Here is a 20409-nt window from a genome sequence, read left to right as displayed (position 1 = left end):
CTCTGTTTCTGTTTGTCTGAATATTTTAAATTCTCCCTCATTTTTGAAGAACAGTTTTTCCGGATAAAGAATTCTTGGTTGGCAGTTTTTCTCTTTCATTATCATAAATATATCATACCTCTGCCTTCTTGCCTCCATCGTTTCTGATGAGAAATCAGGACTTAATCTAGTAGAGCATGCCTTATATTGACAAATCACCTTTCTTTTGCTGCTTTCAGATTTCTCTGTCTTTAGCATTTGACATTCTGATTAGTTTGTGTCTTGGAGTAGGTCTATTCAGATTTGTTCTGTTTGGAGTATGTTTACTTTCTTAGGCATGGATATTTATGTATTTCATAAAATTTGGGAAGTTTTTGGCCATTATTTCTTCAAATATTCGTTCTGCCTCTTTTCCCTTCTCTTCTTCTGGGACACCCATGACACATACATTTATACATTTGTGCACTTCATGTTGTCATTTAAATCCCTGAGACCCTGCTCGTTATCTGTTCTTTTATTGGTTATGTTTCGAATGTCATGTCTTCTAGGTTGCTGATACTTTCTTTGGCCAGTTCAAATCTGTTGTATGTATTTTTAATCTCATCTAGTGTGCCTTTAATTCCCATAAGATCTGTCATTTTTCTTCGCATGCTTTCACATTTCTTTATGTTCCAGTGTCTTCTAAATGTCTTTTATCTCATTAGCCATATTTGCCTTTATCTGCTTGAATTGATTTAGATTTGTTTGAACATCTTTCATTGATTGTTCCAAATTCTGTAACTCCTCCCACTTTTTATTTGTTCCTTTGGCTGGACCATATCTTCCCATTTTTTTAGTATGACTTGTAATTTTTTGCTGATGTCTAGACATCTGATTTTCTTAATGAGTTTACTTTGATCAGTTTCTTTCTCTTGCCTAGGGTTATTGTTGATTGGCTTTGTCTTAAGGCTCTTCTTTGATTCTTGATTCAATTAATTCTAGGCTTTTAGAATTTCTTGTGTTTAACTGATCAAAATAGGGCCGGGTACCCATGAATGGGGCGTAGACCACCTTCAAAGGTCCAGTTTTTGCTGCAGTTTATCCGTCTTTTGGTCCTGCTCTTTCCTGGATGCTCCACGGTACTTCCCTGGTCTCCAGAGCCCCAGAACAGTTTCTGACAGTTTATGCCTGACCACTTGCTGTTTTTGAAAGAGGGATGAGCCCTATGCCCCATTCTCCTCCAACTTTCTGAAAGTCCTCCCACAATCAGTGTTAATGATAGGAGAGTTTACCTTTTAACTCAATTAAGGAAAGCTGTTCCCAGTAACAGAATTCCATTCTTCTCATTAGTAGACCTGTATTGGAAGCAGTTATACTCGTTACTGTTTTTAAAATTTTAGTCAATAAAATATTTGAGGAAATTTGTTTTCTTTCTTGTTATATAAGTACTTGCATTATATTCTAGATTTTGCATCTTGGTCCTCAAAATCTAAAATGTTTACTATCTGGTCCTTTACAAAAATCTTGCCAATCCCTGTCATATGCTGACAGATACAGAGAGGCCATTTCCCTAGGCTCATCCTCCAGTAAAGATAATGGAGATATATATGGTATAGTGATATAAAGTTAGGATAAATAAAAAGAAATATCAGTTTAAAATCATAAAGCATAGTATGTATTATTCTGGAATAATGATATTGGATAAATTTATGAATGAGTCCCATAAATGCCTACTGTAATTACTGATTTCAAAACTGACATTAAGAAAAACTATCATGCGCTCCTCTATTCATACATGAGGTCTCTGACGAGAACATTGGTACAATCCATTATTCTAAAAGAGTATCGCAATTTAAAATTTTCTGCTTGAAACTCAGGCTTAATTTTTCAGATGATGTAGTTTTTAGCTGATGTATTTTTGGTGTCTTTTCTTAGAAATTGTTTTATTTTTGTGTTGATGTTGATTCTTTTTATATCGCTTCTTATGTAGAGGGCATTTAAAGAGACTGTCAGCCTATATGGTATTTAGGTTTTAAATTATTATCAGACTTCAAACAACAGTTTATTTGAAATCTACAATATAACAAAACATAAAAATCTATTAATATTATAGTCTAGAAGAACTTGATATCTGAGTTGGAGCTTAAAGAATGGCTAGGATTTAGGCTTTCAGCTATAGGTTTGGGAGAGCAATCCATGTAGAGCTTAAAAAATGAGGAAAGCAGGAAGCAGTCAGTGGTGGTGATGGGAAATGAAGCTGGAAAGATAGTTGGGGGCTTGGCTCTTTGGCTAAGAGAAATGGTTTTTATTAGCAAATAATCCTGATATTGGCATAGTGCCTGGCACCATTAGGTATTCAGTTAATACTTACTAGTTAAATAAATTAAGCAGGAAAAATACAGATAAACATCAAATGGCAGAGTATTGCCAGCTGCTGACCATCAGGAGAGTAAGATTTGCTGAGTATTAGCTTATGCCCTGTTGACATCTGTCTGACATCTCTTCTTTTCTAATTCTCACCACTATTGATCTTGTCCAGGTTCTGTAGTACCATTACAGGTATTCTCCCTATTGTTTCCAGTCTTTTATTCCCTGAATTCTTAATCTTTTAAGTGCCTGATTTTTCTGATTATGATGAGTGCTTTGTACAAAGACATTTTTCATATGTTTATTCTAATAGGTTAATGACTGAAAGCCATATAGCTTAGCAATCTTTTGGAACATGCTAACAGCAAGGCCTTCCAAAATTCTTTTACTTAACATTGATAATAGGATTCTGAGCCTCATAAATGAGTCTTCCTTCTCATTCCCAATTGCAGAATACCAGCTGGCATTCTCATCAGTTTAAGATTCTTGGTGTTGGATCCTATTTTCTTATTTCCTTGGAGGAGATGCCCTTATAATATTCATACTTTTAGTGTTTGAAATATTAGGTTTCTGAAACAGTATAGTCTAATTGGCTGTTCAAGTGCTTTTTTTTAAATTACATGTGATTATAGATGTAGAAAAACCCGGTATGTTTTAAATAATAATAAACTTTCATATTTTTTCACTTAGGTATCTTAATGCAATCCAGACAATGTGTCCTCATATTCTCCGCTACTTAACTACAGCTGTCATAACAAACAAAGATGTTCGAAAACGCCGGCAGGTGCTAAAAGATCTAGTCAAAGTTATTCAGCAGGTATATGCTAAAATCTTTACTGTTTTTTTGAAAAATGTATAAGCTTTTGGTTTAACCCTTTTTTTGAAAAGCAAGACTTTTAGTTCTTGAGGTAAAGTGTAATAAAAATAGGTAGAGAGTATACGTGAAATTTAGAGAAGAGCCTCAAGTGGACATTTGCTTATCTTTAAGTCTAAAATATATGTAGGATGAGTGTGTGGTGTGAATGATTATTGCTGTCTGCTAGGTTGATATTTAATATGCATTATCTGTCTGTGTTACTCTTGTCACAAAAAGTGAAGATTTCTGGAGCCTTGGTAGGTACTACCTGCGTATTTCCAGAGAAGTGACCTTTGCATAACACACAATGTTAATATTCTCCAAATTGTGCAAAAGGTGCCGTCCCACTCATTGATTTTCTGTGAGCTTCTTAGAAATACGTACGGATTTTAAAAAGAACCTAAATATTTATTTGATGTAACCACGAATTAAATCCAAAGAGATGATTCTCCTTCATTTGGCTGTCAGTATCCTTATACCTGCAGAAGTTCATCACTGTCCTTTATTGATTAAGAGAGACTTGATAATTGGAGAATTTGAAAAGCTTTTGGAATGATTCGAGGATGAGAATTTAGAAAACTTGGTCTAGAAGACATTCTAAGTTTATGGTGTGGTGTGGAATGAGGTTGGGAGCAAATGCTTTGAGATGATGAAACTAGATACTTTGTTAGAAATCAATGGTAAGGGAGGAGAAAACAGGAACATTGGAATATTTTAGAGGCAATCTTCCTGTTTTCTCCTCCCTTACCATTAATTAGAGGCAACCTGCTAAACCATATTGAATAGGATCTAACATGAACTTGACTTAACTTTTACAGGAGTCTTACACATATAAGGATCCAATTACAGAGTTTGTTGAATGCTTATACGTTAACTTTGACTTTGATGGGGCTCAGAAAAAGCTAAGAGAATGTGAATCAGTAAGTATGAATGTTTACTTAACAATTAATAACATTGCTACATTTTTGTGTATTCTTATAGTGAATTAATTAAAGTAATGAAGTAATTAAAACTGTAATGTCTTTATTAATCTTAAGTTGGAGGAATGTGCTGGGGTAGAGACATTTTGAATTTTCTTGACATATGTGTGCCCTTTTGTTAGGGAAGGTTGTTAAAACATTAGGTTATTTTAAACCCATACATATACTCCTAATTCCATGCCTACCCCTGATTGAATAAATAGGTAAAATATTTCATATGTACAAGCATTGAATCACACATCACAATAGAGATAGTAGTGGACCTGTCTTTAGATTTTCCATATGATTTTATTTAACATTTGCTATAAATCAGTCAAACTGAGAGTAGGAATTTTACAACTACAATGTTTTCTGTTGTTTAGTAGAAGTTGAAGTACCTTCAGAACAACTGAAATACTTAGATTTATGTTCTTTTAAAAAATAAGTTAGTTTGCAAGTTTTAAGAAGTTCAACCAAGAACTTACACTAAATTTAGCTGTGTTTACCAAATTCACAGGTTACTAATTGTCAATTTCATCTTTTGAACCTAAGTTTTGGCACAAAATCAAAAGAATTTATTGAAGGACTGAGATTTTATTTCTCTATGGAAAAAAAAATGCATCATGCAAATGCTAGTTCAGAGGTGATAGTCAAACATTAGACAAAATATAAAATTAGAACCCCAATCTGATAATTTGTGTTTATTTAGTGCAGACATTATTAAAGTAAATATTGGTATGTATTTACACTAACTATCTAGACCTGGATGTGAATCCAGAAGAGACAGAGGGCACTTGGTTTCTATTCTTGAAATTAAAAATTCTTTTATTTATAACACCATCTGTCGAATAGGAGCCACCCATTGTATCTTTTGCTTTGTATATTTCCAAGTCTACTTACTGTCACTGAAATACTAGTATCTTTAGTCCATTAATAACTATTTATTTTAAATAGCTGAAGAAGATAAGTTTTATCTATAGAGCATTTATGTAGGATAATGGACAGGACAAAGCTACTTTGACAGAAGGTTTTTCTGTTACTTAAAGTCTTCAGTGAAATACGGAAGTGTTCCAATTCTTATGGCTTTTCCCTGCAGCATTCTTTTGCTGCTTGTTCAACTTGTTAAGAGGTTTGGCCATAAAATTCTAGAAAGTGCCATGTATGGAACTCATATTAGTAACAATAAGTAAAGCAGACAAAATATTTGAGTCAAGTTTTTGAAAATTGCTTGTCATTGTCATTAATTTTTTCCCTTTTGTATTTTATATGCATAGGTTCTTGTGAATGACTTCTTCTTGGTGGCTTGTCTTGAGGATTTCATTGAAAATGCTCGCCTCTTTATATTTGAGACTTTTTGTCGCATCCACCAATGTATCAGCATTAAGTAAGAACACCCTAACATGATTTATATTTTCTACTTTTAAATTCCTGGAAGTTTCCATTTACAGTAAAGTTATACTTAATAGGATTCCAGTTAATTTAAAAAAATGTATATTATTTTCCTTTTAGGAGCAAAAGGAACAATCTGATAGTGATTTATTAAATATCCTAACTTCTGTTTGAATTCTGGGATGCTACAAATTCTGAACTATCTTCTTTAGATTCCATGTGTGTAACATAGCATGATAGTTTTACAAAATGATAATCTTGAAGCAGTACATAATTGTTAGTTACTCTTTTTAAGAGCAAATACTATTTCACCATTACTTAGGGAGAAGAGTGAACCAGTTGTAGAATGGTTTTCAACAAGAGTTCAAATAGGGAGTGAACCCTTAGTAAATCAGAAATTCTGTTGAAAGATTGCTACATTTGGTAATCATTTCAGTTAATTGAGTTTCTTTTATTTAATTACAAATTTGAATTCCCATATATGACATCCTAAAATTTTGAAACATGGAAAAATTATGATGAATTATTCTTAAAATTTTCTCTGTTATATGAGAAAATTACTGGGAAAAATTGAGAAACTTACATAACCTATTAGAAACTAATTTTATATATTACAGTTTGAAAAATAACAAGTGCTCTTTGGCCACAGATGAAGTCAAATAGTAAATAGTCCAATAATGTTTAAACTTACTACTTTAATGTTTACCTCTGAGGAATTGCATGTAGGCCACATGCCTTTTCTTTGATGCCATTTGTTTTGCTGGGGCATTCTTGCTTGCCTTAATTTACCTAATTTTAGTGAGTTGTCATTGAAGTGGTTGTCCGCAGTTGGAAGTGTATTGTGATCACGGGACTTCTCCTATGGGAATTGAATCCTTGACTTCAGTTTTGTTAACACTTTGCTATAGCTGGCAGACATACAGTTTTTAAAATCTGATTTTCTTAAAGAATACATGCAGATTCCTAATATGTGGCTGGTTTTAAAATAGAGAGATAGGGATGTCATATGTGGAACTCTAGCGGGCAATAGATAACTGAATTCTTGCATTCTCGTTTTTAAGATTTATAATTAGGGACTGTGAAAGAGGGTGGTTAGTAATTTGGTTTCTCTTGTGGATTCTATTTTTCATTAAAATCTGTTCACTTGAGTGTTTTCTTGTCTTAAACTTATTTAATCATCCCTGTTTTGAGCCATTTGAAAGTAGAATTTCCATTCTATTTTCTTTAGCACCTGGTATAGTAGTATACTAACTTTGTATAATATAAATGCTTAATATATGTTTGTTAAATTAATAAATTTCTTCTGTTTTTTGCGTTAGTGAATTTTCATTTTTGTCCATGTTAATGCCTTTTTACTTTGGTGATTAATTCTGAGGTACCATGAGTAAGAAGGTTTGTAATAGTTTTGGCTCTTTCCCTTTATTAACTCTGAGAAGTTGGATTCATTATTTTGCTTCTTGAGATTCAGTTAACTATCCTTAGCAGTAAAATAGATGAAAGTATTTGTGCTACCTACTCGAGAGACGTGCATCTCTTTGAGATGCTTCTATAAACTGTTGTATGACATTATCATTGTCTGAGATCTTTTTTAAACTTGTCTCATTGTAGTTGGTTGGTTTTGACTTTCTTTCTTTGATCCCTGTAGTTTTCTGCTGGGCAAAGTCTTTCAAACATCTTTAGACTGAAGTTTTAGAGGCTTTCCAAAGTCCAAAAAATCATATTCTCTCTTCTGGTGATAGCATTTCCTTTTCACTTACATTATTTCAAATGCTAAACTTTTTGGCTATCTGTGGTAAGTTTTACTAACTTAGATGGTTTAAAAGAGACAGACTAATACATTTTCTTTGAATTTTAAGAAAGAACTTTAAAGGTGGAAGGAGTCTAATCCAGCAGTACCCAGTGTTATTGAATCTTTTAGAATAAGACTTTCTGGTAGAACTCTGCAGGGATGCAATTTTTTTTCTGTTGTCCGTTATGGTAGGCAATAGCTACATGTGGCTATTGAGCACTTAAAATGTATCTACTACAACCGAATTTGAAATTTTAATTCTAATTAATTAAAATTTTTATACCATCATGTGGCTAGTGGCTACTGTGTTGGGAACCATGGTTTCAAATCCTGTGTGTGTATATGTAAGCAAGCAAACAACAGAACTTATTTTCAAGTGCAGTATTATATGGATGAGTGTATGTATTGAGATACACGTGTAAACAGACACTTTCCCCTTGCCGCCTGCTTATCTTGTTCCATTCAGCTTTCTTCCTGATTCCTAAGGCATGTCTGTTGAATTCCAATACTTCTGGTAGCCCGGTTTTACAAAACACAGACTCAGTACAAGCCTGTTTTATTTTGTTTGGTTGGTTGGTTTATATATATATATATAAATAGACCTTTTAGAGCAGTGTTAGGGTTACAGAAAAATTGCACAGAAAGTATGGAATTCCCATATCTACCCCCACCCCCAAGTTTCTGTGTTATTAACATCTTGTATTAGTGTGGTACATTTGTTACAGTTAAGGAACCACTAATGATACATTATTGTCTAAAGTTCATAGTTTATATTAGGGTTTACTCTTTGTTTTATAAATAAAGTTCTATGGATTTTGACAGATGCATAATATGCATTTTATGATTAATTCATATCAGGGAGTTCATACAATATTTTTCCCATTATGTCTGTCTTATTTCTCAATGTGATGTCTTCAGGGTTTATCCATGTTGTTGCATGTTTCAGAACTTCATTTTTAAGGCTGAATAATAATCCATTGCATGTATATACCACATTTTGTTTATCCGTTTATCTGATATAGACACTTTGGTTGCTCTTGTTTTTAGAAATTGTGGAAAATGCCGCTATGAACATTGATTTGCAAATATTTGAGTCTCTGCTTTTGGGGTGTATACCTAGAAGTGGGATTGCTGGGCCATATGATAATTCTTTACTTAACTTTCTGAGGAACCTCCAAATTTTTCCAGTGTCTACACATTTTACATTCTATATAACCAAAGAGTGTTCCTGTTTCTCCATATCCTCTCCAACACTTCTTAATTTCCTTTTTTTTTTCAGTTGTAGCCGTTCTAGGGAGTATGAAATAGTATATCGTTGTGGGTTTTTTTTAATATGGTTTTACTGAGATATATTCACACACCATATAATCCATCTAAAGTATATAATCAGTGGCTCACAGTATCATCATATACTGGTGCATTCATTGCCACAATCAATTTTAGAACATGTTCATTACTCCAAAAATAAAGAAAAACATAAAGAACACTCAAACATCCCATACCCATAGCCCCCCCCCCATTATTTGTATACTTTTTTGTATTTGTTTTATTACTCATCTGCCTATACACTAGATAAAGGGACTGTCAGTCACAAGTATTCATTAATCACACGATCCCATGGTAGAAGCTATACAGTCATCATCAGCAATCAAGTCTACTGGATTACAGTTCAATAGATTCAGGTATTACCTTCTAGCTAGTCTAATACACTAGAAACTAAAAAGGGTATCCATATAATGCATAAGAATAGCCTCCAGAATGACCTCTTGACTCTATTTGAAATCTCTTAGCCACTGAAGCTTTATTTTGTTTCATTTCTTTTCCCCTTTTTGGTCAAGAAGGCATTGTCAGTCCCATGATGCCAGGTTCAGGCTCATCCCTAGGAGTCTTGTCCCACATTGCCAGGGAGACTTACACCCCTGGGAGTCCTCTCCCATGTAGGGGTGAGGGTAATAAGTTTATCTACAAAGCTGCTGAATGAGAGGCCACATCTGAGCAACAAAAGAGGTTCCCTGTGGGTGCCTCTGGCATAATTATAAGTAGGCTTAGCTTCTCCTTTGCAGGGATAAGTTTCGTCAGGGCATATCATTGTGGTTTTGATTTGCATTTCTCTAATGGATTTATCCCAGGTATGCAAGGGTGGCTCAACTTAAGAAAATCAATTAATGTAATATACCACATTAGTAGAATGAAGGCAGAAATACTACATGATCATCTCAGTTGACACAGAAAAGGCATTTGGCAAAACCCATTACCCTTCTTGATAACAACACTCAGAAAACTAGGAATTTATGGAAAGTTCCTCAACATTGTAAAGGGCATATATGAAAAACCCACAAGTAACATCATACTTAATGGTGAGACTGAAAGCTTTACCCCTAAGATCAAGACAGACATGCCCACTGTCACCACTCTTATTCAACTTTTTGCTGGAAGTTCTAGCCAGAGCAGTTAAGCAAGAAAAAGAAAGTTTAAAACATCTAAATTGGAAAGGATAAGGAAAACTTCCTCTATTTGCGGATGACATGATCCTGTGTATAGAAAATCTAGAGCAGAGTAGTGGGGTGCAAGATCAACACGCAGAAATTAGTAGTGTTTTTATATACTAGTAAGGAAAAATCCAAAGTGGAAATTTAAAAAAAAATCCATTTATAATAGCACCTAAAAGAATCAAATATATAGGGATGAATTTGACCAAGGATATAAAGGACTTGTGCCTGGAAAACTACAAAACATTGCTGAAGGAAACCAAAGACCTAAAGAAGTGAAATGACACTCTGTGTTCATGGATTGGAAGACTAAATATTGTAAAGATGTCAATTCTGTCCAAATTGGTTTACAGAATCAAAACAATCCCAATCAAAATTCTAACAACCTTCTTTGCAGAAATGGAAAAGCCAGTCATCAAATTTGTATGGAAGGGAAAGGAGCCCCAAATAGCCAGAACTATCTTGAAAAAGAAGAGTGGAGTTGGAGGACTCATACTTGGCTGATTTTAAAACTTACTGTGAAGCCACAGTAATCAAATGGCATGATGCTGGTACAAGGACAAACATATATAGACCAATGGAATTCAGAGTTTAGAAGTAAACCCTCACATCTATGGCCAGCTGATTTTTGACAAGGGTGCCAAGTCCACCCAATGTGGAAAATAGTCTCTTCTACAGATGGTGCTGAGAAAGAATGAAGGTGGACCCCTATCTCACACCATACACAAAAATTAACTCAAAATGGTTGAAAGACCTAAAAATAAGAACTTGAACTATTAAAACTCCTATAAGAAAACATATGGAAGCATCTTCTGGACCTTGTGTTAGGCATTGGTTTCTTAGACTTTATATCAAAAGCACAAGCAACAAAAGAAAAAGTAGAAAAATGGGACTTCATCAAAATTTATTACAAAAGCAAAACAACACACAAGCACAAGTAGCAAAGCACAAGTAACAAAAGAAAAAATAGAAAAATGGGACTTCATCAAAGGACTTTATTACAAAAGCAAAACAACTTACAAAGTGGGAGAAAATATTTGGAAACCACATATCTGATAAGGGTTTAATATCTAATATCCAGAATATATAAAGAATACAACTCAACAGCAAAAAGACAAACTAATTAAAAATGGGCAAAGAACTTGAATAGACATTTCTGCAAAGCAGATATATAAATGGCCAATAAGTCTATGAAAAGATGGTCAACATCATTAGCCATTAGGAAAATGCAAATCATTGTTTTTTTAATTTGCAATTCCCAAATGACACATGACATTGAACATCTTTTTATATGCTTAAATGGATTGTTTGTTTTATTATTGAGTTTGAAGAGCTCTTTGAATATATTGGTTACAAGTCCTTTGTCAGATACTTGTTTTGCGGATATTTTCTTTCAGTCTGTGGCTTGTATTTTCGTCCTTTTAACAGTGTCTTTCAAAGCAAAAGTTTTTCATTTTAATGGTGTCCAACTTTTTTCTTTCTTGTATACTCCTTTGTTTTTTAGCTGGGAGATATTAGGGTGCTTAAGTATTATTAAGTGACAGAACCTGGACTAATGGGGCTCTAACATTCATTGTATTGTATCTCACAGTAAATTTAAATTATTTTTCATTGTGAACAATTTGTGATACAGCCATTCAAAGAAAAAATAACATTACAAATGTTAGTGAGCACATTTTCTGGCCAGACCCTAGGTAGAAAGTAGAGAACACACCCTCATAGAGCTTAATATACAGAGGAAGGAACATTATATAAATGTACAATTAAAATTACAAATGGCGGTAGGTGTTTTGATGAGAAATACATAGTGACTAGAGAGAATGTCGTGAACATAATTTGTATACTTGAAAATCAGGGAAGTAATTCAGATTGAATTTTCAGTGAACCCTCATCTCTCTGAATGGAATATCTTTAAGTCCAAAACTAAACTTTTTCCACTGGTATACTAATTATAACAAATTTCTCCTCTCCTTAGCTTATACTTGACCTATCCCTGCATCTAATTAGGCTAAAAATTATTTGATACTCAGTCATTTTGGTGGGAGTGGTGTGGATTTTTCTCTGGCCTTCTTCTCCCAATGGACACATTTCAAATGCTTCAGTAAAATAGTATTATAAAACCCGTGGTTGTATATTAAACAATTCTTTCCATTTGTGTTTTGGAGCATCCTGTTAATCTGTTGCTTGACTTTAATGATTGTAAGCACATGTGATAGCCATATCTTTATAAAAAGTATGTGAAGAATGTTTTTATCAGTTTATATACAACTCGATCGATTTGTAGGTTAAGTTAGAAATCTGTTTACCGTAAAGTATGCAGCATCTGTCATAAAAGATTACTGTGGGAAGATTTAATTTAGTATAGCTGAACAGTTTATTAGATATGGTGTGTGTCTGAAATTTAAAAGCTGTTCTAAAATAATTGGACCAGTTTTCAATTGTAGATAAAAACAAATATGAAAATAATATTTTGAATGTGTATGATAAACATATTGGAACATACATTAATATAGTTTTCCTATAGTGGGTTAGTTTTGGCTTTTCACAGCCAGTCTTGCATTTCTTTAAGCTATATTTATTCTACTTTGCCTATTTTATTAAGATTTTGGATCTTAACATTTTTCTTAAAGTTCTTGTTATCACATTATATTATATACAATTTATATTCAGTTATACTGATATTAAAGAGAAATTAAAAGGTGCATTTCCAGAAAGAGATAAAATGGTATCTTTATTGCATTTTATATTAAATGTAAGATAATGTACTCTTATTTTTGACTACTGAAATGTTGGAAAATTTTAATGAGAATTTTCTTTTGTCGTACATAGACTATATATTTAGCATTTCTCAGTTTTCTCCTGTTTTCTTTGCTTCCTCTTAATTTCGCATTTAAACACATTTTACGCTTAACACATACTCTAATTAGTTGTTGTAACATATTCTTACAAAAGAATGGAATATTTTTCTTTGGATAGGTTGAATAGTTGACCATAGTCTGCAGAGAGGTTCCCATGTTGCAACGCTTAAGGCTGTAGCATTTGAAATAAATGATGCTTACAAATAATTTGGAAGCTCAGTTTATTTAAAGAAGTAATTAATGAGAATTATGAAATGCTGGACCCCAGATCCTAATTTGTCAGGATGCGTGTTGGGGCTATGGTATTTGGGAGGGTTCAGGGAAGGAAACCATCTAAAAGATGAGGTATTGAAAATCTGGTAGAGACTCAGCCTAGAGTTGGTGAAACCCTGTTTAGATTTATTATATCTTATGTTCAAAAGTGGTACGTTTGGTATTAATTACTGCCCAGAAACAAGTAAAATAATCAGGTTTTATGCTGAAAGTATAAACATGATAAATCAGAGAAATTAAACTGAGGCTGAAATACTTATTTTTTTGTTATGTCTTTAGAAATAGCACTTAAGGATTCTGTGTATATTTTATTTAACGTATTCAATATTATGCTTTTCTGTCATTTGAGCAGAACTATTCAACCTTAAGATGTATATAAGGAATTTTCGTAGAATATTGAAATGTCTACTTTGAGTTGCCTTACATACTTTGAGATTTTAATGCAATCTAAGTAATCTGAAATTATTTTTCAAATCTGGATTGAATTAGATATTTTTCTTAGAAATTCTGCATTTGGTAGCAGTTTGTCTTATATTTAAGTTTGTTGATACATTGAATTCTTTAACATGAGACAAGAATAATCTAGAATAGCTTAAGCCAACTTTTTGTTTTTAAGCTTTGATTCTGTCACCTTTATTTTTAAATGTTTACCCTTTTATATGAAATCATGAGAATGGAAGAGAATTGTAGACTTTTATGACTTCTTTCTGTTGATCTAGTTAATCTAATTAATTTGTTTATTTTACTGTGTGTGTTTTTTTATTACTTAAAAAGAAACTAGATTTGCCACATTCTTTAATTCACCCTCGGAGTTATTGGTAGCTTAGATAGCTTGATATGCCATAATTTACTAATTCTTCTTGGACCTTATTTCAGGTTTTTTTGTGACTTGGTTTATACAACAAGTACAATGCAAACAAATCTCCAAAGAGGGATTATGGAGTCAGATCGTGCAGTCATTCATGGGTCTTGAATGCCCTAGTCATGTTAGAATATGAGATTTAGGTTATGGCTGTAGCTCTTCTCTCACTTTGGCACCTCAGACCCTGGCTTCAGGTGTTCAATGATGTGTGCTCACTGAGCAGGCCGCGCTGGTGCTGCTGTGGCTATGGCTTTCTGACTCCAGCACTGCCTGTAGCCTGCCAAGCTCCAGCCAAAGGAGAGGAGTGTTAACATGGCAAATACAAAGCAGACTGCCAGCATTTGGCCAGTGGTAAAGCACCCGGGAAGCAACTGGCTACAAAAGCCACTGACAAAATTATACCCTCTACTGGGGAGGTGAAGAAACCTCATTGTTACAGGCTTAGTACAGTGGCACTCTGAAATTAGATGTTATCGGAAGTCCACTGAACTTCTGATTTGCACACTTCCCTTCCAGTTCTGATGCAAGAAATTGCTCAGGACTTCACAACTGATCTGTACTTCCAGAGCACACTTATTGGTGCTTTGCAGGAGGTAAGTGAGGTTATCTGGTTGGTTTCTTTGAAGACACCAGCCTGTGTGCTCTCGGTACCAAACAGGTAACAGTTATGCCGAAAGACATCTAGCTAGCATGCTATTACATTGAGAATGTGCCTAAGAATCCACTATGATGAGAAATGTTTCATTAACAAAAAAAATTTTTTTTTTCCTTCTTCCTGATATTAGTAGTTCTGATGTTAGATATTATTTCCCATGGGGTCAAAAGGTACCTAAATATATGATTGTGAATGGAAAAATAGGGGACAGAAATCAGGTATTGGCAGTTTTTCCATCTTCATTTGTGTGTGAATTTTTAATATAAATGTGGGGGCATAAAGCAATAATGCAAGTCAAAATGTTACAGTAAACAAGTTTCAACTGCTCAACTTTATAATAATTATAAATAAACTTAAATTTTTCTGGACTTAATGAAAATATGGATGTAAAGAAAGGACAGAGAACAGGTAGAGTTATTGTACAGGATAGAATTTCCTTTCTTTTATCTTAAAATCTTAGATTAAATATCATTTCTTTAGATAAGCTATCTTCTAACTTCCAGGCTAGAACTGGTTAAAACTTTTTGCATCCCACACAGCTCCTTCCATTTTCTTTATTACGCTTTCAACAGTTTATTTATTTTGGTGAGTGTGTGAGTGGTTGCCCCCTACCCCTTGACACCACCCCCACCCCAAGCTGGCTTAAAGCCCAAAATCAAGGAATGGACTCTATTTTGTCACCAGCATCAAATACATTTTCAAGCACATAGAAAGTGCCCCCCTTTGTATTTTGTTGAATGAATGACAAGGAAGGGAGTTGGTTAATGGGAAAAAATGTTTGGAAGTTAGACTGTGGCTGAATTGTAGGGAGCCAGGAAAGAAAAATTTTTAAGTTTGAATTTTATTATTATGGTAGAAGGCACTGTTAAAGTTTTAAAAGGAACTTTGGAGTAATCTAGTTAGTTGGATTTTAGGACTAACCTGCCAACTATGTAAAATGGATTAAGGTAAGGAGAAATTCCAGGTAGAATAGTTAGAAATGTGAGAAATACTAACAGAACCTGGTAACTAGGATAAGAATCAATCAGACAGTAAATATGTACTAATTACCTCCTATGTTCTAGGGCTCTGTGCTAATTGCTAGATACATAGCAGTTAACAAGGAAGTCATGGTGCACACTCTGGGGTTACATATGTACATTCTATCATGAAAGCAGATATTCAACAAAATAAGTACAACTGTTAAGAGTGCTCTGAAAAATATAGGGGGCTAGGAAAGCATCAAACAGAGAGTATCTCAGTTGGGAGAGGTTCTTCTAGGCTCATGAGAGTGCTGTTTCACCTGAGACCCATGTCGCAGATAGCTAGGTGAAGAAAAGGATAAATAAGCCTTCTAAGCAGAAAGCATGGCATGTGCAAAGACCCTAAAGAGGTTGAAAACATGGCATGTTTGACTAGAGAGGCTTAATATGGATGATGGGTAGTCGAGTCTTTCAAGATGAGGGTGGATTGGTAAAAAAAACTTAGATGAGAGGCAATGATTACAGAGACAATTGATAGGACTTCTCCCTTGAATCTGGGCAGCAAGAGAGAGGAATCAGATAACCTCGAGGTTTCAAGACTTGGTGTTTCACTGTAGTTTTAGTTACTTAAATAGCCTTCAAAAACAGATTTTATATATATTTTTAAAAATCTTAAAATATAATCACTGGATGCCAACTGTACATAATTAATAGCTATCTGGGTTAAATGTTTCTGCTTAGAATAATATATAGATCCTGAAGACTCGAGTTTTAGTTATTTTATACAAATTGTTTCATTTGTGCTAATCAGAGAAATGGCCTTACTTTAAAAAGTTGTCCTTTTGGGGACGTAGGAGGCATATAAAAGATAAACTGCTATAGGAAGCGATAAAATAATATTGAGTATGTTTTGGAAGATCTTTTCTTTAACTGTAGGTTAGAAGCTTCAGTTAAACCGGTCATAGGTCTGCTTACTTTGGTAGTGCTGAAGAGAATGTAGCTTACATGTCTCTAAAGTAAGTCAAGCATCAGCAGAAAATACAAGGAATTTATTAGGAAGCCGTAGGAAATACCACTTGCAGGAATTTTGCCTCATCGAAAAATGCCTGCTTGTTTCAGTAAAATGACATACTTCCCTACTTTCAGTGGCATTAAAAAAAAAAAACATAGGGTTTAGATTGTGATAAAGAGAATTAAGTGAAATATATCCGTGAAGCTACAGTGGTAGTCATGGATTGATTGTTCTTTCTGTTTACTGAATGTATGCTTACAGCAAAGTTGATCATAAAAACACAACAAAATTTTGACACATAAATCAAGGGAATTTTATGATTGCATTTTCTACATTTCATGCTCATCCCAAGGCTTTTAACTCCAAGCGTCTTCTATGGAAAATTGAAAAATTATGTCCTCATAGATTTAGTTTGTGCAATTCTGGTAACATAACCTAATTTTTACATTTTGAATGAAATCCCACTAACTACTTGTCAGTGAATGTATACAAAAGGGATAGCATAGAGATCATATTCTTTCCATAAAAGTATTTTTATTAACAAGATGGTTACATTTGGATGGGAGCTCTAGAACCACATAATTACATAATACAATTGCCAAATATCCAAAATACTTAACTTTTTAAGTTGGGAATATTGTCAAATCAGGAATTTTAGTTTTTATTATTTCAAGGAATGATTGTTGTTAATATTCTAGTTCTTATAATCAATGAGTAATTACATGGAAAAGCCAGAGAGTGTGTAATATTCTTAATGAAAGCTGAAAAGTGACAATTAATGTTTGTGTATAAATACCCATATATGTATGCATGTATACTAGTACTCTTAAATACAATTCATGCATACATAGATACTTTTTAATCAGACATTTGATTGACTAACCTATTACCAAAGCTTGTGTTTGCTTTGGTCCTGATAAATTTAGCCCCGCCATGCCTAATTTGATCTAATCATAAATTAGTGTTTTAGTTGGCTAAAGTTGCCGAAATGCAGTATACCGGAAATGGGCTGGCTTTTAACAATGGGGATCTGTTAGTTTACAAGCTTACAATTCTGAGGCTGTGAACCTGTCCAAATCAAGGCATCAATAGGAGATCCAGCGATCCTGAACGCCTCTGTCAAATAGTGCCCAGAAGCTGAAAACATTGAAATCTGGGAGAGAGGGCAGCATCTGCTGGTCCTTCTTCCCTGGATTTCATTGTTTCCAGCTTCTGGGTGCTCCTTTTGTGACTTTTTTTCTGAGCTTCTGTTTGTGTCCTCTCCCAGCTTCTGTGCTTTCTCTTTACTTCATGCTCTAACAAAGGACTACAGTAAGTGGATTAAGACCCCCCAGGGGCACACCTCAACTGAAATACCCTAATCAAAAGGTCCCACCACAGTTATCTTTAAGAACATGGTCTTTTCGGGGTACATACAGCTTTAAACCGTCACAATTGGAAAGATGTAAAATGTAAATTGGCTGACGTCAAAAAATATTTTAAAGTGTCTCTCTCTCTCTCTCTCTCTCTCTCTCTCTCTCAAGTTCAGTGACCATGTAGGTTATATACTGAAAAATTTCAGGGAGTACCCCCAGACTTTTGCAACACAAATATACACAGAGAGTCTGAGTGATGTTCCTTGAAGTAAATTTAATTTGTATAATTAATTATGCACCATAGAAACCTTTTTTCCTTTTAGATCATTACTTGTTGAACATCTGCTAAACATAAGGTTCTGTTGTAGAAGACATTGGAATTTCTGTAAGTACAGAATATGGTGCCCTTCCCTCAGGGGTCTTACAGACTGCTTTGTGAAATGGAATAGATTGTGTACAGTGCAAGGCAATAGGCAGAAACCTATGAGCAATTCAGATAGAAAGAGTTATAGTATTTCAGAGAATGTGGTCCAGAAATGCCTAAAAGTCTCTATGCATAGTAGAGGTCAAACACATTAGGCACATAAAACTAAATTTTTAGATCCAATTAACATTGCCTTTTTTACTTTTCTGATTAGCATGTTGGCAGATAAACTGAACATGACTCCAGAAGAAGCTGAAAGGTGGATTGTGAATTTGATTAGAAATGCAAGACTGGATGCCAAAATTGATTCTAAATTAGTGAGTATTATATTAGTTATGCTTCATACTAGATAATAGTTGCTATTTTATCCTTTTTGGGGGGAGTTTTTAATTCAGATGTTTTATTCTGTTCTATTGAGTATAACTTTGGGGTTTTTTAAAAAAATTATACTTCTTTGTAGGCAACATACTGTTTTTTCTTGCTGTGTAAATATTGTAATTTCTATGCAGTGTATAAAAGATGGACAGCAGTCATATCATATAATTATGTCATGCTCTTGACTTACTTGTGAAACTCAGTCATTAACATTACAAGGTCATTTTCCCTTTGTTTCATTTCAGGGGCATGTGGTTATGGGTAACAATGCAGTCTCACCCTATCAACAAGTGATTGAAAAGACCAAAAGCCTTTCCTTTAGAAGCCAGATGTTGGCCATGAATATTGAGAAGAAACTTAATCAGAATAGTAGATCAGAGGTAAGAACCACAAATTTTATATTTTGCCTGGGATTTAGTAACAGTGATACATAATTATTACATAATTTTCATTTCAGAACATATTAATTACTATTATCTATTATACGACAGTATCTGGTTTTATATTTCCATTTGTTAGGAAACATTTGTTTAAGAAATTACCAAACTGAGAAGAATTTTTTCTTAGATGTATTATATGCATCAGTCAAGAAAACTGAAAAAAATTAAGTGCTCCTAGTTTATTATTACTATTTTTCTTTCCTTTTACTCTTCCTGTGTTGACTTCATTAACTCATTTCCTTAAAGTTTTCTTTAACACCTCATTCTGATACTGACAGATGATAACTTACATGTGTAACCCTTGTTCAAGTACTTGAAATGTGTGTGCTTTCTAACTCAAAAGAAATATTTCTGTAAAAATGTTGATCTTACTGCATTGGTTAGTCCTGATCTTAGACAAATTTGATTTTATCTTTATCTCATATTCATAAGTAACTGTCAAAAATAGATCCCCCTTTCTGGTAAAAATCCTATATATTAGATACTGAAGGAATTTGAATGGCCTTGAAGTTAGGGAATCTGAAGCCACCTTTGATGCTCTTTGGCTGTTATAATTACTTGTAATTGGAGGGTAGGAGTCATTAGGAAGCAGTTGTGGGACATTCAAGGACTCCATTTGATTGAAGTTTTAGGAATGGACTAACGTCCTTAGAACAATCATTCAGTGTTGAAAGAGAAGAATAAATTAGGAAATTTCCTGCCTATTCTAACCAAGTTTAGAATAACTGAATCTGAAAAATAACTTTTATAATGTTTTTTTCTGCATACTTCAGAGTCAATTTATATTAAGATAATTGTTTCAGTGTTGGTGATGTCATTGCTCTACTTTATAAATTTCCATAAACTATATCAGATGATATTTCAATGTGGTTGCTTTGTCTAAGTGGGGGAGCTGATGTTTAGTCATTGTAGAAATTATTAAAATCTTAAATAACCGTTTGTCAGGAATAGTACTAAACTAATGCTAGTATCACTTTTTTCCATGTTAGCTTTTTCAGAAAGTATTTTCTTTTCACTCTGTTGATTTCTGTTTGTATATTTTAGGCTCCTAACTGGGCAACTCAGGACTCTGGCTTCTACTGAAGAAATGTTAAAAAAAAAAAAAAAAAGAACGAAAGAGAACTGTAAAAGAAAGATGAAATAATAAAATCATTATACATACATTTTAGAAACAATTAACATATTGAGTATAAATTTTGGAGAATTTCAATAAAATTGACTTTCATTTTATCTTACTGTGGATTTCCTTGTGTATGCAAGTGTGGCTTTTTAACTTTTAATTTTAGAATAGTTATAGATGCACAGGAAGTTGCAAAAATATTACAAAGTAATCCACATACCTTATACTCAATTTCCCCCAATAGTTACATCTTATGTTACTGTAGT

General features: G+C 33.7%; 1 protein-coding gene across 1 annotated transcript in view; it reads left to right on the top strand.

Annotated features, from left to right (window-relative positions):
- The window catches only part of EIF3E (eukaryotic translation initiation factor 3 subunit E), a 57538-nt gene extending 37349 nt beyond the window's left edge, over positions 1–20189 (top strand). The window contains exons 8-13 of the mRNA XM_037802846.1: positions 3016–3142; positions 4000–4101; positions 5415–5524; positions 18423–18525; positions 18829–18963; positions 20068–20189. Of these exons, the coding sequence (XP_037658774.1) occupies positions 3016–3142; positions 4000–4101; positions 5415–5524; positions 18423–18525; positions 18829–18963; positions 20068–20106 (616 nt within the window). The 3' untranslated portion in view covers positions 20107–20189. The remainder of the gene's footprint in view (positions 1–3015; positions 3143–3999; positions 4102–5414; positions 5525–18422; positions 18526–18828; positions 18964–20067) is intronic.
- The last annotated feature ends 220 nt before the right edge of the window (positions 20190–20409 follow it).

This window comes from Choloepus didactylus, chromosome 14, assembly GCF_015220235.1.
Source record: "Choloepus didactylus isolate mChoDid1 chromosome 14, mChoDid1.pri, whole genome shotgun sequence".
NCBI classification, from domain to species: domain Eukaryota; kingdom Metazoa; phylum Chordata; class Mammalia; order Pilosa; family Megalonychidae; genus Choloepus; species Choloepus didactylus.
Note: the sequence above shows the minus strand (reverse complement) of the source record. Positions and strands in the feature narration are given on the sequence as shown.